The following is an 18451-nucleotide window of genomic DNA, read 5'->3' on the forward strand; positions in this document are numbered from 1 at the left end:
TTTAAGGATTGTCATATGGAACGCCGACATTGCATTGTTGGTAGTACCCATGAATATGATACTCTCAAACATGTGCATTATGTATGCTCAAGCATATATAATCAAATACACCTCTGTCGCATCATCTAGAAGGTTCTTAAAATTATCGCTTAACCATGTTAACTTGATACTATCATCTCTAAAACGAGTGGGTAGAGGCACACATCTCAATAAACAGAAACATAAGTCTTCTTGGTCAACCACCCCCTCAAGTCCTATCATAGGGGATGACGAGGGAACTAACATGGCAAATCCTGCAGCATGGGTTTCATCTCCCCAATACATCGGTGAAACGTGTAGATATCACATCTTTATTGCTGAAGTAATGCTCTAATCAATCCATGATAAATATGGATGCCACAAAGCATGTTGATATTATAAAAACTAGGCTATATAATATACAAACATACATGCTCGTGCAAATCCATTGCAACAAATTAGCGAGGTGTCACAAGACCACCTATGTAACTCCTCATGTTTTAATCATACCAATGTCAGATTAACTTTATATAAGGGTAACTTTGTTTTACATTATATATATAATCACCCTTTCAAAATTTCTACTTTCTACTGAAATTTTAGTAGAGTTTCTTTTATTTGTTTATCATTATTCATACATCATTATTGATACTTGTAATGAATACTCAAAACACCTAAGTCTTGGCAGCCTCAGGCATGCCTGGAACAACATCATTCTTTACACTTTTCCTTTCATCCAATCCACGTAACAATTTAATACAATGCAAATATATCTATGTAATTTAATTTAATTTACAACTAATGATTATAAACTACAAAATTTAGAACATGAATACATACATGTTATCTATACATTTTTACAAACAAAAAAGGAATAAGTTTATAACTTTAACAAAACTCAACCCTAATTTATTCACAAATTAATCAAGCTACATAATTTTAACAAAAGTTTATTCAATGAAACCTTAAACCATAACATAATTAACAAAACCCAAATCCATCATATTCCTTCTTAAATAACATAATTTATCAACTCAATTGGTGTAATTTAAAGTTAATTAACAAAATATATTGTTAATTAAAAAAAACTCTAAACAAAAAAAAAAAAAACCTGAACCCTAACATAATTAACAAAAATCTAATTAATCAATGTTCTCTATAAATAAAGTAATTTATCAACTCAATTGATGTATTTTATATTGATGTATTTTATAGTTAATTAACATAATTTATATCTAGTTCAATAAAATTCTAAATTAACCTAAAAAACTCTAACCCTAAACCCTAACATAATGAAAATAAAAAAGTAGCATAAAAAATATTAAATTAATAAAGAAAAAAATATGTAATATATCTTAAAATTTTAAAAGTGGGTGGCACATAGTGGTGGTGGCAGCTAGATTTGTGCAAAGTGATATACGTAGAAGGATAAAAAAATTATCGTGGCAGAGATAGAGATTAGAGAGGGGTGGTCTATCAACTCAATTGATCTATCAACAATGACAATGATAGAAGGATAAGAAAAATAAGGAAAGAACAAAAAAAAAAAAAAAAGGCTTCTGACGTTTTAATCCACCAGAGTTGCATGTGAGGAATGCGACTTGCGAATCATATAAGTTGCATATGGCTCTCAAGCCACATGTAACTTGCTATACCATGCGATTTTTTAATTAAGTTTTGAATTATATATATTTTTTCTCTCTAGTGCTCCACTTAAAACAAAACCTTTGATCTCAAGTTTAGTAAAAAAGGCCTTAATTTCATGTCAGTAAGTAAATTAAACACCCGTCATTCCTGTTCATCTCTGCAAATCCATGGACACAGCTTTCGTTTGACATAAAAGGGATGGCATGTTCGATTACTGGTGTTGATTTGACTCTAGAATTGTGGTAGCTTAATTAATTATGATCCGCGTTAACTGTCAACATCACTTGCGGCATATCCACCATGCTCGTCAGAAATGACAGCATAGTGCCACTTGCATGAAATTGATTTCAATTCTTAGACCGTAAGATGAAAACAAAGAGTCAATAAATTCCATTTAAATTAAATATGATATTGCTTTGGAATGAAAGTTGTAATTTTGAGGCTATTGGCAATATGATATCGTTTTCTGCATTAAAAAACTTGTCCTCGATGCAGACCAACATTTGACAGTCGGCATGCTATCGTGAGTTCGACGATTAGACTAAAATTAAAATTGATTTAAAAATAGAAATCTTACACTCATCTTCCCTCTTCATAATAATAATAATAATAATAATAATAATAATAGAATATACCAACACCGGCCAGCCCTATCAAAATTAGGGTGGTGACCCAGTGGTAAGAGCTTGGGACCAAGAGGTTTGCTTCCTCTGTGGTTTCAGGTTCGAGCCCTGTGGTTGCTCATATGATGGCCACTGGAGGCTTACATGGTCGTTAACTTCAGGGCCCGTGGGATTAGTCGAGGTGCGCGCAAGCTGGCCCGAACATCCACGTTAAACTAAAAAATAAAAAATTGGGTTCAGATTCAGTCTCATATGCATCACTTTTATATATATATATATATATATATATATATATATATATATATATATATATATATATATATAGCCCTTTAAAGATCCAAAAACATCTAATTTTAATTTTAATGATAGAATTAAAAAATCTTCCCTATGCCTCTTGGGGTTAACATCGGAAGGTTCAATTGCCGAGTAAAATTAAGATTTAATTTTTCAGCATAGGGAGGAATGTTCTCTGTTAACATGTCACTTCTCTAGATGATAATGTATCGACAACCTAACACATGCATGCACTGAGCTTGAATACAAGTTAAATATATGGATTTTGCGTTCCATTAAACATGGATCAAGCCCTTGAGTATGAATGGCTGTAATAGGGTCCACAAAAGGAATATATGATGTCAATCAATCATATAGTCTATGATAAAATAAAATGAACTTTTTTAAGCTTAAAAAATGTCACCAGCCAAAATGGTTCAGGTTCCCTAAACTTTGCATTTGGTATGTAGGGCACCAAATAACAACGTTTAGCCCATGACATCTCCATGATTGCATACAGCCATACACGTCTTTGTCATAGCACCCACCATTACCATCACTTGCATTAGCCCCCCCTCCTAGAAATGTTGTCTCCATCTCAGCTTCATCAATCTCACACATACATGTGTTATCTTGTTATAATTCTCTCATTTTGAGTACTTTTGTTTCTTTCTTTTTTATCAAATGGATATCTCCAAATGCTCATCTTCACCTTCATTGCCTGAGTCATCTTCCTCTCCTAAAAGAATTCAGAGAGTGTCTAAGTTTGTTTCTGACCGACTTCTCGACAAATTTTTTGATGCAACTGAGTTTGATTTTGATTACGAGCAAAGTGGAATATGGTCTCCTCCCATTAGAAGAAGCGCATTCTTGAGCTCACCGGGAAGGATATTCACCGAAGAGGAAATGCTTGAAAAACTTGGAAATGTAATGGATGCTCGTCGTGCTAGAAGACATAATAAAGCATGTTGTAATGTATGGCACTGGTAACTCTTGTAGCCTTTCCTGTTCCATTAGTTTTTGTTTTTTTTCATATATATGAAAGCTTGAGAAAAACCTAGTTAATTTCAATTCAATAGACGTATGTTTTCAAGAGTTTTTTTTTTTTTTTTCCCTTTCTTTACTTTAGAACTTTGTGTTTTCCAGGTAGTGTGCTGCTTTTGAATTTTGAAAATGGTTGAAGAGACTCACTCTCACCTAATCTCCCCGAAGGCTGAGAGAGTCATGGGCAAAATTAGAAGGAGGAAAAGAAAAGATAAAAAGCTTTGAAATTTAACTTCTCGCATTAATTTTAATTAGTCTTCTCTATGAGATGTATATACTACTTTTTTTTAAAAAAAATATATATAAAGGTTATATAATTAAAGAGAATACAAAAATTAGTTCGCATGCTATATTTCTCCCCTTAAATATATAGTACCTTTGCCTCCTATTTTGCTTTTCATTTTTGAAATTAATATCTCTAGGTCCTCTATGTGCCTTTTAATTAAATACCACCTAACTTTGTCCCAAGAGATTTATTACATATGCTCTCTCCTATGTAGCAAGCCTGCACATCCACATCAGCACACATTGCTCCAAGCCTGATATGAAGCTTTCAAGAGATATTCACTATCCAAAGAAAATGATATTGGAGAGTTGCTTTCCCGATATCGAAATTACTTGACATTTTATCAATTTGTAATATATATACACACACCTACTGTTTTTTTTTTTTTCATTTTAATAAAGAAAAAGAAGAAGAAATAAAAAACAAAATCTAAAGTTTTAGAAGAGGGCGACTTCGACGCCTCATCTTCCATTCCAATATCCCTTTGAATTAATATAACCATCATTGAAAAATTAATACGTATTTAGATGGATTGTTCTAAAATAAAACTTATGGTAATATATAATTTGAGAACGAAAATCATATGGAAACAAAAATTGGGTTTGTTACTTTAATTAATGTCATTATGTTTTAGGTCCAATTAAACATGGAGAGAAATCAGTTCAATTTGTAATGACGATTTAGTTTAAATAACAAAACGAATGCTGGTGGAAGCTGAATAGAGATTGCACCTCCATGGATTTCTTCCGAGCTTTTATGAGGAACATGACTATTAACAGAAAATGCCAGTAGTGAAAATGAGGAATAATGCAGGGATAAGTAGCTGAAGGAAGAGAGAGAGAGAGAGAGGGTGCGAGTGAGTGTCCGCATTGTTATTCTATAATTCTTGCTTCCTTATTCTTTGCCAAATTGGCTATATATAAGGACAAGTAACAGCTATGCCATTAGCTTCAATTTGACTTGCAATATATCTATATATCCCTTCTTCTAGAACAAAAAGAACTAAATTAAGCTATGCATTTCTAAACTAATTAAACGGCGCGTGTGAGCGCGTGTGTGTATTAATGGATTTTTCCCAAGATATTTCATGAATTTAATTAGCCACCTATTCGGGTGTAGCTGGCTCAACCTTATGCCATAAGTGAAGAATACATCATGGATAAAGTCATCAAGGGGGTATTTCATATCCATATTTAAATAAACATATGAGAATAATTATCTCTAACTCCTCATGTATAGCACTCCCAATTCCCCTGCTAATCCTTCTACGAGAGAGAGGAAGTCTAGCCAAGTATCTCGTTCTCAACTTAGCATTTACTTTATCAACATCTGACCTAGTTATAGTAATAGAATAAGATTGGACTAATTGGTTCAAAAATGGACTAACTTGAGGCTCTTACACTATCTTTCTTGTCATTCTCTAGCCAAATCCTCTGCCTCTCTTGACAAGGAACCATTTTGATTGAAAGTTTTTTTAAAACAACTTAGAGTTTATAAAATAAAATAGCATGATAAAAAGTTTGAATAGAAGTTCAATATGAAATATTTCTAACGTTGACAATGCAGAGAAATAAAAAAAGATTAATCTTGTTCGAATTAACCTCTCCTCATCTAAGCTTGGCAAGTTGCTTAAACTCTCCTTGCTATTGAAGTACAAGATATGATGAAGGATGAAAAAATTGAATAGGGAGACATGTTTATATAGTGAAGTGAACTTCTTACTTGACACATGTTAAGGGTATCTTGTCGCTGCCTTGATAAGAATTCTATTCTAATGAAAAATCAATTTTTATATATGTATACTGCAAAATTATCTCTCTGTTAAAGAATCATCTCAACCCAATAACTTAAGCTATTAGATAAGGTTTTAAAACATGATTTATATCATTCTTTAACACACCTCCTCAAGTGAAAGCCATTTGAGCTTGAAACTTGCATAACCCACAATATCTTATGCTTAATTTTTATCAAATAAATATGGATGATGAAATTCGAACTCGTGACCACTTGGTCATTAAGACTTTGATACCATGTTAAAAAATTAATTCAACCTAATAATTTAAATTTTTAACTAAAATCTCAAAATATAATATATATTATTTTCTAACACTCCAAACACAAATAAGAAAGTGATAATTCAAGTCCTAACCACACTACCATAATAGCTATGGAGGATAGCTACTCCTCCACACTTTCTAATGACAATTCACTAGGTTATAGTTGCTTTTAATGCCAAGTCATGGGAACAAAAGTTCAAGTCCAACCATGCTGCTATAACAAGTGCTCTTTCGTACTTTCTGATTACAAGTCATAGGAACAATAATTAAGTCACAACTATGATGCTATAACAACTGCTCCACTTTATGGGGGAACTTTTTTGCATACAAAGTTGTAAGTTTTTCTTTACACCAAGCCTTTTCTGACTTGAAATGACAACTCAGAATAATACTACAGTTTTTCAACATTTACTTTAGTTTAGGCAGCCTTGATGTAATAATCATTTTAGGGCAAACTTCAGTTTTGTCCTTACATCATTGTTCCATTCCTATCCTTATGTTTTGAAAATTTTCAATTATATCCTATAGTTTCAAAAAGTTTCAATGTTACTCCTAACTACTAATAGCCTACATTTTGAATTTAGTTTGTGTTTTTTCTTTAGTAATTTGAAGTATTTTTGTGAGGTATTATAACATTTATGGGGATTTAGAGGAAGTCGTGAGATAAAAGTAAGAAAAATTATGGTAAGGATATGAAGAAAAGTGAGCATTATTAAGTTATTTAGTAGTAAAGGGAAAATTGAAGCTTTTAAGAAACTATAGGGCTATAGGGGTAAGATTGTGAAGCTTGAAAGTAAGGGTTAGAAGTTGAACAATGATTATAGCACGAACATATAATTCACCAATTTTATTAATAAAAGTTACACTAGGCAATTCATAATAGTACTTTTGCAAAACCAAGAGAGGTGAGGTATCTTGTTGAGGTATCTTGTTCGAGTTCTCTTTCGCCAATTCATCCCTATATATATATATATATATATATATATATATATATATATATATTAGAAGTTGCAAAATGTGGTGAAAAAACAATGTTTATACATCTTTCTTTTCCAGCAACATTAATGAAAGTTCACACACGGGAGTGTTTTTATTCCCCCTCCGTCATCTTTACACACTAAGGTAATTCATGACTGAATTACCAGGTTACAAAATGTACAAAATTAGGTGAAAAACTTTTATGCTTCTTTCTCCATAAAACACTGATGATGAGAGAGAATGGCTTTCAAAAACTCTTTAGTTTTTCTCCTTTTCCCTCTTTTGGGTCGATAAGTCTGGACTTCTGTGCCGATGCGCGACTGTACCTATCAAAGGTGCTCTTGTTGCGCCATTCCCCATATTTTTCTTTGTTTTTTCTTTCGTCATGTATTGATCTCTTGTTGTCTTTTTACGATTTTTCTTTGTTTTTACCTGTCATGTATGTACAACTTTTTTTTGGATGCATTCGTCGTACATTTACACTTTTATCAGTTCGTGTTCAAAATTCAGACTTCGAAGACACTGCTGTACACGATTCTGTCACGTTATTAATGATGGTCATTTTTTATAATATGGGAAACACTATTTACCTCATGGACTCACTTTGATTGGTTTCATTGGGACTTAATTCATATTGTAATTACATTCAAAACTATGCTAAGTTTTCAGTGTAAGTAGGATGTTTAGGCTGCCCATGCAAGCGTGAAGCATTTGTTCCTTGATGAAGTGCTGTAGACTGTAGTATATATTGTGTGAACAAGTGCAATTTAACTATGATACTGTGAGCTGTAACAAAGGAAATTCAGTATATTTACGTCTAGCAAATTACCAAAACTCATTTCAGTAACTATGTGTGTACAAGGAGTCATAATTTCTCAGAATTCATACCAACATGCTTCGACTTCTCATCCTGTATATATTTTTTTTGCTACGGCACCTCATTGTTTTCTCAAGCAGCTCCTGCTTTGTTATCCATAGGAAAATCAACGATCTGCATTAATAAAACAGATTATGAAATATATTATAGTACTAGGATATTATAACAGCTACAGTATAGTCAAGTTTGTGGATCTGCGCTGCTTGATTAATCAGCATTGCAGATGGTAGCCACTTTGTATTTTTGCAGTCGATCAAGGGATTTGCATGCCTTCTAGCAACAAATTAAAACAAGCGTTGCAGTACGGATATGCATGATTTTAAGCATAAGGTTTAAATAGCAAAATTTTAACTCTAGCTTCCCCCCAGGAATCATGCTACGCGCAGCCACTTTCATTGTCAGTATAAAATAGAGCTGATGAAACCAAGAAGGCAAGATTTTAACACTAGCTTATTCCTTTTATCATTCATCATCTTCGTATAATCATTTTCTGCTAGCTTTATCTTTATTACTTGGCTGTTTTTCGAAATTTAGACCACCTGATGTTTCAAGAATTTTATTTGACTAAACTACAGGGGCTCTAAGTAGTGTAATTAAGGTTCTGTTCAGATTTTTTTTCAAGTTTTGCTAGATCTGAGCAACCCTTCTTAAAGTTCTCTCATTGCGTTAGGGCTGCTACTTGTTTTTTGAATGATTAGCCATCAATTCATATCGCCCCCTTCTGATATTGCCTCAGCACATCTGATGTAGTGAATAAGACGATGTCTTTCTTTATGATTTGGCATTCGGAGAGATGAGGGCCTTCAATTGATACTCGAGGGTGAGCATTTTTTGAGAGAAGAATGTTGTACTTAATGATAAATCGAGAACGAGTTCTTAACTTGGCGAGAATAATGCATTGAATAAGATGATGTCTTTCCTTGATGGTTTGGCTTGGTTATATGTGTTTTGAAATAAATGACTTAAAACTTTGAATCTAGGATCTTAGAAAAGGTATGAAAAAAAATACATAGCGCTTACTCCAAATTCAAGATAATTTTCATCTAGATTTCAAAGTTTATTTTGTTTATTTTTCAATTTTTTAATTAGAGAGAAGAGATAGAAAATTGTAGGAAAACAATGAGTAGAAAGAAAGACGCTAGTTTCTTCATTTTCGTGTTTAATAGTGGTTGTTTTGAGCTTTCATCTTACCTAGAAAAATAGATCCAGGTGGAAGGAGAAAAGGTTTTCCCGAATTGCTTTTGTATTTTTGGACTATTATGGGTGATTTTTTGAGGTCGTTTAAGTAGTATTTTTAGGTTTTAAGAGTGTTTATTAGTTATTTTTTTTATCGTCTAAAGGGTATATAAAGAATGTTGTGGTGTGGAATCAAATCATGTTATATTATATTTTAAATGAATTCTACTTGAGCGTGCCTTTCCTTTGTGATTTGAATATTTATGGATTTTCCTCCTCTTTCCTCTTCCTCTCCACATTAACATCATAGAAAATTATGATAACGTCAAGCTCAAGTCTCTGTGCCCCATCTAAAACTGTTTTTGATGATAATCAGGTAGTCAGCAGAAGATGGGGATCTACTGAAATTGATTTATAATCTTTTGTCCTGATGTTTTCTATTTTCTTGATTAGTTCGTTTCTCATGTTTTTATTGCAATATTTTCTTTCATTCTTTTTAAACAGTTTTGATGTAGGAAGCTTTTAGAGAAAGTTATTTGTTTACTTAATTATTTTATTTTATTTAACTTGGGAATATATTTTCCCGTATGATGTTTCATTCTTTCAATTCATTTTAGAAATTTTGTTTTCTCTTATTGAGTTTAGGCCTAGAATGAGTATAAAAAAAGTTGTTTAGTTTATATATAAGAAACTATTCAATAATAAAATTTTTAATTATGATTTTTTGGTGTGGTGATCTTATGCGATAGAATTATATGTTGTTTTGTGCTTGTTATCTTTCTTGTGTTATTTTATTTACATTAGTTGATATCAAAACTCAACAATTTCTAGAGATTAGTTGTTAATCATGGCTAAAAGAAGAGATTATAAATAAGAATATGCTATATAGAAGGGGATGAGGAGGTTCACCCTCTAAAAAGAGATGTTGAGAAATCATGTGTTGTGTCAATTAATGTTTTTTATGTAAAATTTAATATAAAAGGATTAAAGTTGATATCTAAATTTATTATATACTCGAAGAGGAAAAAGAAATGAGATTGAAGAATTTTGATTGAACATCTACAAGATCAAAGCAACAACAATTTGAACACGAAAACAAATTCCTTCCAATCCAATCAAGAGGATTTTTGGAGAAAGTTATTTGTTTTCTTAGTTACTTTTATTCCTATTAAGTTTAGAAAAATATTTTTATGATGTTTTTACTTTTTCAATTTAGTTTAGCATTTTTTTTTAATTCAGTTTACTTCCAAAACTAATATAAATTAAGTTGTTTAGTTTGAATTTTAAAAAATTACTTGAAGAAAAAATATTCATTAATAAAATTTTGAATTAATTTTTTTTTATTAATCTCTTTTTTTTTTGGTATAGCGACTCTATTCTAAGGAATTATGTGTTTTTTTCTTATTATCTTTCTTGTGTTGTTATGTGGATGTCAAGTTTCTAGGTGAAAGTTACTTTCATCTTTCAAAAAAAAAAAAAAAATCTATGATTTCCCCCAACGAAACAGTCCAATACTGATAGTTATACTTGGCAATTCCAACCTTCGTATTGGAGGTTCCAATCACAGATGGGTAGGTAAGAGCTGAGGGAACAAGACAGGGATACTTCCTACTGTGTAAGCCAAGGCTTCATTAGCCTTCCAATAAACCAGAAATGGGAAAGAGAAAATGTCAACGCGAAAGCTAATATTGGAGCGCACCTATCATTCACATCAGACAGGAACAGGACTTTGTTCTAGCAATTCTTTCCCAGTGATGCCATCCTTCAAATCTTTAAAATAAATGTCGTAGTCCTTCTCCTGAGGTGGGTTTTCCAGATCTACTGTGAATGGTTCACTGAATGGAATCACACTTTTAACCTGCAAAAGAAGCATATATGAACAATGCTGTCCAAAGCTCTATTCTGGTAAAGCATACAGAAACATATTTTAGTTCATAACTACAACATTGATAAACTGGGATCCAAGATGAATATCTGGGATGAAGATATTTCATGCAACTAACCATGAAACCATTACAACAGTTTTCAACTCCAGTGTTGTGAATAAAAGACTTTTCACTCTGTATTCAAACTTTTTGAAAAGAATTTCTCCATTTCAGGATGATGTGCGATACAGAACACATTTAGCACCAAAAAGAATTAGGGAGACAATCTGTGGATCGTAATCTGGCATCCAGTAGCTAGACAATTCACATCAGAGAAATTGGGGTAACTCATAATGCAAAGTGTGATATAGCCTGGATCCATTCCTTTAATTTTCTTCATTTTGTCTGATAGTTATGTACAATATTATTCGGAGAAAGACAGTGTTATGTGTTTTAAGTGGAATGACATCGAATTAATCATAACATATGCATGACAGAGAGAGTACCACCTCAAATGTCTTATCAAGTGCATACGGGCTTTCCAAAGCCGCAATGCATATCCGAGCAATCTCTTCCCTTGATATTTTACCCTGCATGTATCAGATAAATAGTTATGGGAAGCAAAGCATTGACCACTATCTATCCTTCAAGTTACAGCTGAAATTTAGAGAGTAGCTCGTTGCAGATAAAAGAACTCCAGTTCAATCATTTGACACAATCATGTAAAGATGTCCAGTAGGAGACAAGTCATTAAAAACATAGAGATTAGTAAGCTTTCAGGAAGAACATAAAACATAGGAATTCCAAGTGCAAGATCTCAGTTTCAAATTATGACATGGGTGGTGGATACAGATTTAGGAGAAGGAGGAGAACTATCCCCGTTTTAGTGCACAAACAGATTCAAAAAATATATAGACAGAAAAGAAATGTGAAACTTCTATTTTAGTGCTTTACTGTTATATTGTCTCCTTGATCGAAAATGAGATCTGCTCCAGCAGGCTCCTCAGTTAAAGCACAAGGCCTGACAATTGCATATGAGATACCACTTTCACGTATCAAATCTTCCCCCTGTCAGAAAGCTAGCCACTGTGAGAAGGTGAAAAGAACTAACATAGAATTCTAATTTCTATTTAAGAGGTTGAAATAAAGAAAAAGATAATCCAAGCTGAATGCACGCTGTTGTTGAGGAATTGATGATAGGTGACGTAGACCACTTCAAAAATTGGTTATCTTTGCTTTCACACTTCATTTTCTAAGCCTCCTTCTTGTTCTACTTTTTCTCAGAAATCGAACTTTAATTTTTTAAACTGTTTTAGGTGCAATAGATTAATACTTTCCTTAAATTTCCATCTTTTTCAACTCCATATTCTCTATTTTCAGACCTATTTTCTTCTTCAACTCAATTTATTCTCATGAGATCTTATGCATCTTTCATCCCTTCTACTCGAATAAAATCATTTTCTGTGCCGTTTTGTGTGCCGCTGCATACGCACGCTAATATTGTACACAGGCAAGCTACTTGAGACAACCTTCTCACCTAGCGGTCAATTTTGCACCTATGGCCTTCCACAAATGTATTTGTTTCTTCGTCTAACTATTCTTTATTTATACAGGTAAAAATGTATGAAGCACACACTTGCAATAACAATCTACAGAACTGTAATGGCCGGGTTCTTCTCAATTTTTTGTCATGTCTGATCTACACAAATAATAAAGAAATCATTGCAAAGTTCTTTAATTCAGCACAGTGACCAATCATTGCAAAGTGCACACCAATCCATCAGCAGCAGCTGGCAATTAAAGGAAGGCTACTTGTGCATAGAGCCTTTCAACAAAATGCTCTGCTAGGAAAACAGGAATCATCTAGATCTCTATGTGCAGAATGTGATTTCTACCGGTTATTTTCACTTTAATTAAAACTTCTATCCCCAACAAAGGCACCAAGGAAGTACACATTTTTCCATATAATATCAAGTCCTGCTATGTTCAAGAGCTCCTTCTTGTAAATGCACTTCGTTAGCATCAATACAGTCTTAAATAACTTCAAACTACAAGGTCGATGGTTTGATTCGGTATGCACATGCATGCAAATTTCATTTCTAAACCCTTATTTTCCCATCAACTTTTAAACTCTTATTCGAAATAAATGCCTTCAGGATCTCCATCTTTTCCCTTAATATTTACACATTATTGGTATGATTAATTTCTCATTTTTCTAAAAATTTTCACCAGCTTCACATCAGATTCTTCAATTTTTATTTTCTATATATTGTTAATCTTGTACCTTCTCTTTCCAGGTCCTACAATGGGATAAAGCTTTGATCCCATCAACCATTTAAGAAAATCTTTGTTGTTTCAATTCCCAGTTCAGATTGCAGAGGTCCCAACACTTTGTAAGCCTAAGTGGAGTGCCATAATATTAAATAAACTATCAAGCTTTTTCAGGGAATAGAATCTGCAAATGCGTAAGCATCCTGTGTAAAAATGATAACCAACCTTCAACTTGAATGTTAGGATAAAATCTAGTTCCTTGTTCAAGCGGACAGCAGGAGGTTGTTTGCTGAGATCAAGACCAGGCCGATCTGGTCTGGTAACTCCTGCAGAGCTCACGTGTACAAACCTACAAGTGACAGGGCTCAGTGATAGAATTGAATTTTCCAGAAGATCCATTAAATTCAGGTACTTGGAAAGAGAATAAAAGGGAACCAAATGTTAAACCTAGGAGTTACAGGATCCTTTATAAATGTCCTTATGCTTGATACAGGAAGCTGAAATGGGCCTTCTACAAAAGTTGGATTCAATTTCCCATCATATTCAAACTTGCTGAACATAAGCTGAAAAAAATACCAATTGAATAACCTGATATAGGAAACTGGTGATGTTGAAAATAAATTTAACTTAATGAAGGATACCTGAAGTGAGACAATGCTCCTTAGATCAAAAGGGGGAGCATCTGATACAGTTCGAGCTCGAAATACAGGGACAAAAGAGGAAAAGGGCAGGCGTATCTGTAAAAGTACTCTGAAATGAGAAGAGAGGTTATTTTATTTAACACGTTCAGATAACAAGAAGTTTTATGAGGTCACATACTGATTGCCATTGACCTTCTGTGGTGTCAAAGCTTGCTGTATAGCCAACAGTGTCCCAATCACGGCTAGTGCGAACAATAAGTTTATACCGACGTCCATCACCCTTAAGGCGTAGCTCCAAACCATCATATGAAGAAAGATCCTCAGGTACTGAAAAATTCTGAAAGGAAGTCCAAGAGGTTTAAATTCTTTAACAAGCTCCACTGACTTAACAGGAATACATTCATCACTATTTCCCACTGACATTTCCATTTTAACCACGATTAGATTAATGCCATTGCTTAGCAGAAGTAGAGATTTATATAGCCCATGTATTCTATAGTTGAAAACTTTTCCTATGTAGAAAAGGCTAATAGTAACAACATTGAGCAAACCTCAGCCCCTGTTCCCCCAGGCACCTTTCCAGAATCATTTCTGTTTCACTTGGTCCCCTCGTAATGATTATGGCGAACAGAAAAAAGTGGAGAAACAGAAGAGTGTTCAGTGTAATTACATCAAATTCATGGACAGCCAATGTATTTTAATCTTATTATATTTCTAAACTTGGGAAAATGTTAAAAACACAACAACAGTGACAAGTCAGGATAAAATTCTGATAATTACCTTTGTTCTGATACTAGTGAAGCCACCATTGTTTGTAGTGGAAACAACGCCTGATGCATGTAAGAGAGGGAAAATATGAAGAGAAAGACATAAATGAACAGTATCTTTGAGAAATACTGAATCAAGAAGAGTGTTTAACCACCGACAAACCTTTAAATAGCCCAGCTGGTCCACCTTTTTCCCCTCCAGTTGTATCAATTATAAAAGTGCTTTCACTAACTCCTCCCATCACAACATCATCTAAAGCCCCCCAAGCGAGATCTCTAAAACCATTGTCTGAAAAATTCAAGTTGGAGAAGAATCTCATTAACAAAGCATTTGTTTATCTAATAAATAATAACGAGATTTGAATTTTACTAAATGTGCATATTTTAGTTTCCACGGATTCAAAGATCAGAGCTCATGCTCACTAGCCACCATATCCAGCACAAGTTTTCATGTAGTTTGGTTGAACAGTAAGGATCATGCAACTGGATTTATCAAGTAAATATTCTGCAAAACTTTAGTATTCGTATAAATAGATCAGAAATTTAATATAAAAACATTCATGCTACAAAATTATCATGTCCATGTCAGGTGTCATCCATACTGCTTCCTCATGCTGCATGCTCTTGTTTAGCACAATACACCAACTCTAAACCCTCCCAATAAAAAGGGAAAAAGAGAAACTAAAAATGAGAAACATTATCATATCTGTTTATTTTGAATCTAACTTGTATGCTACACAATTAGGTCATGCCAATATGGAGCATAAAAACAGCACCTTCACATCCAAATAGCAGTTTCCCATTTCGAAGGCCAACACTCCCCTTTACAGCATTAATCAAATTTCTCATCCCAACAAACTCCACCATTTCAGGTGAATCACCTTTAATCTGGCTTCGTCAATAAAACAAAACCATGCAGCCAAGCAGCCACACAGTTGTTAGCAGCACAAGTTCAACACATATATATATGGGAAAGCAAAGGAAGATTTGAAATGAACTCAACACAGATGTTAATCAGCACATACCTCTGGCTCGAAGAACTTGATTCCCTGCACCACATTAAAATTGAAAGTCAAATGCGAATCATAAAAGAGAGACTAAAGATGGTCGAAACTAAATATTTAGATAAGCAAAGAGCATGAATAATCATCACGTAAACAATATTCAATACCATACTTGACTATATTTTGCCCTTTCTGGGGTGTCGCCTTCCTTTGGGCCAACAATGACAGAAGCAGCATTTATAACTTTCCTCACTCCTTTGAAGTACTCAGGCAACAAAGTGCTCTCTTTAGTAATGTCTCCAATGATCTGACAACTCGAGAAAGAAAGTAAGAAGAAAAGAGAGCAATTACAGAGCAAGGAACAGAGAAAAGATTTGGGTTTTATGAAGTTTAGATATTAGATGCAATTATATAATGTCAACATTCCAACAAGCAGTAAAATCAGAGAACCAGTCATCTTACACCTTAAGAAAGATTGCAACTCATGCACAATGTTTTCAACACAAAAATAACATTCCAATTGATATATAAAATGCAGCTTCTATGGGATTTTCATTTGATTCTACAGTACATGGTTTGAAGCAAGCATACCTTCCCTAATGCTTAAAGATCAGTCTCTCTCGCCATTCTTGCACATCAAATGTTCTTCTTACATCATATTCATAATTTGGTGTATCAGGTAGGATCTAATTATTAGAAGAGCAAATGTTCTAAAGCTTTTGATTTCTTAAATTTCATGATCATTAAGCATTCTAATCAAAAAAGATATTCTAAAACACATTTTGGAGGAGAATATTTGATAAGTAGAATCACGATTCTTGTAATCATGATATGGTCTCGAAGGCAGTCAACTCACCAAGTCAATATCTGGTCCTAGCATCTTTCTTGCCTTTTCTTCATTTCTGGCCTGAGAGAAGTTTGACACAAAAACATACATAAATGGAAGGAAGCATAATCTGTTTCTTTCTCTTCTATATTCATAGATGTTCCCAAAAGAAACTGGGATGAGTTAAGTCAGGAACTAAAAAATGAAAGAATGAATCTTAAACAAGGTGAAAGCATTGTACCAATACTCGGACAGGCAGTCCCTTCTTCTGTAAGACGTCAACTACCCTTCTGCCAACACCACCTGTTGCTCCCACAACTAGGACAATACCAGAACTTTCCATTGAGTTTTTGGGTTCGCTGGGTGATGGACTGGATAGTTTCTCAATTAAAAACTCAAAGAACTTCATAGATAATGAGTTACTGTTAGTTGAGAATTTAATTTCTTGGTTTGATGAGATAAAAACTCCAATAGAAAACTAAATCCAAACCTTGGATGGAGATGGCGGTCCGTTGAAGAAATACAACGTTTTCAAAAACCTGCCCAAGTCCCAGCCCTGCTTTCCAGCTTCCGCTAATATGGGGCCCCTGTAAGTTCTATGAGCTGATTTCTGTCTACACTGCAGTCTATCATCAAGTTGAAAGAATGGTTTGGGAGGTGGAGAGGACAGCAACCAAGGATGAACTGAATTTTTAGAAAATTTGTTACAAACAAGTGATGAAGAACCCTGAAATGTCAGTTAATTATGTTATAGAAGTGACTCAAAATTTTCAATCCAAAGACAATCACAACAAAAAGGACAAAATCTTGCCATGTTCATGCTGCAACTTCAGTTCAATAACCATAAAAACCACAATCAAGATGAGTTTGTACATAGTTTTACACAATTCATTAACTCATCACTATTATCATTATTACTTATATATTCAAGTGGAAGCAGCAATTACTGAGTACCTAAGAATCCAACATAACTTGCCACTACAAAGCTAATGAACATAAATTAGAAACTCCAATTTTCTAAAAGCTACATTAGACCCTTCCAGTAAGAAAACGACGATCAAGAATATCAATAGAATTAAAGGGATTGCTTATGAGGCTCAAGTTAACTAAAACACATGCAAAAACAAATCAAGAATCATATGATCAAGTGGGATACATTTATAAGAACAACACCACACACATATGTATTGTGCCATCGTACCTGAAGGTTGAGGATAGAAGAAGTGCAGGGAGATGACAGTTTAGTAGAGTTAAAGCACTCCATTTGTTTAGTGGTAGAAACAGGACAGTTTCACAGAAGTTCGTAGAAGGTTTATGGTCGTGGTTTGTTGATTTTCATGTTGTTTGTAGTATTACAGGGCTTAATATCCACCACTCACTTCCACTTCGGCAAATTCAACCGTCAGTTTTAGAAGTTGAAAAAGGCAACATTTATTCTTTAATGGGCTGCATCAGTCACCGTGGGCTTTTGTTGGACTCACTAAGGTTACATAGGCCTAATTGATTTTCTGACAATTTGTAGGCTCAGAAATAAGCTCCTACGTGCACAGATATTGATCTAGCAAGCGAAATAAAAGCAATGCTATGCTTGGCCCAGCTAACCTCATTGTCATGTAAATTGTGGATAAATAAAACAGAAGAGTTTTGAATTTGGAAATGGATGCCTATATCTTCTTCTTTTTCTTTTTTTAAGGATGACTAAAGGTATAATCTAGTATTTTTGGGCTAAGATTTAGACCCCGCGAATTATTGGACTCACTATCTCTAGATTCATTCAGGTTCTAAGTTCAAGTATAATTGGATCTAGGAAGTTACCAAATCAATCATCTTTGAGCTCAACTAAGTATCAAGTTTGTGTTTTTTATGATTCTAGAAATTCCAAGCTTCATGATTAGATAATGTGTTAGACAAATCAGAGATATTTTACTTACATTTTAACTCATTCCCTTTAAAAAAAAAACAAGAATTATAAAATCTTTCACTAAAGAGGTTAATTTTTTTCAACTTCTTATTGCTCATCATATTCTAAAAATTCTTCTCTCAAATATAATTGAATTTTCTCATGGTGGGAGTCACGGGCTCTTGATTTTATATCTAA

The 18451-nt window shown here is 33.6% G+C and overlaps 1 protein-coding gene and 1 long non-coding RNA gene across 2 annotated transcripts; one reads left to right on the plus strand and one right to left on the minus strand.

Annotated features, from left to right (window-relative positions):
* The first annotated feature begins 2920 nt into the window (after window positions 1-2920).
* LOC127905244 (uncharacterized) lies at window positions 2921-4319 on the plus strand. Its single transcript, XR_008059100.1, has 2 exons — window positions 2921-3547; window positions 3708-4319. It is a non-coding gene; the product is annotated as an uncharacterized LOC127905244 (long non-coding RNA).
* Window positions 4320-7713: 3394 nt separating this feature from the next.
* Window positions 7714-17724, minus strand: LOC7476321 (protein HIGH CHLOROPHYLL FLUORESCENCE PHENOTYPE 173, chloroplastic). The gene is made up of 17 exons (XM_024600083.2): window positions 17555-17724; window positions 16844-17080; window positions 16595-16756; window positions 16384-16434; window positions 15700-15834; window positions 15549-15572; window positions 15300-15411; window positions 14687-14812; window positions 14537-14586; window positions 13935-14093; window positions 13757-13852; window positions 13563-13678; window positions 13341-13464; window positions 11799-11912; window positions 11354-11434; window positions 10679-10837; window positions 7714-7917 (listed from the first exon to the last, which is right to left on the minus strand). Exons 1-16 carry the CDS (start codon window positions 17615-17617, stop codon window positions 10691-10693), a joined length of 1797 nt encoding a protein of 598 aa, XP_024455851.2. The 5' UTR covers window positions 17618-17724; the 3' UTR covers window positions 7714-7917; window positions 10679-10690.
* Between the last annotated feature and the right edge of the window lie 727 nt (window positions 17725-18451).

This window comes from Populus trichocarpa, chromosome 4, assembly GCF_000002775.5.
Source record: "Populus trichocarpa isolate Nisqually-1 chromosome 4, P.trichocarpa_v4.1, whole genome shotgun sequence".
Taxonomy (NCBI): Eukaryota; Viridiplantae; Streptophyta; class Magnoliopsida; order Malpighiales; family Salicaceae; genus Populus; species Populus trichocarpa.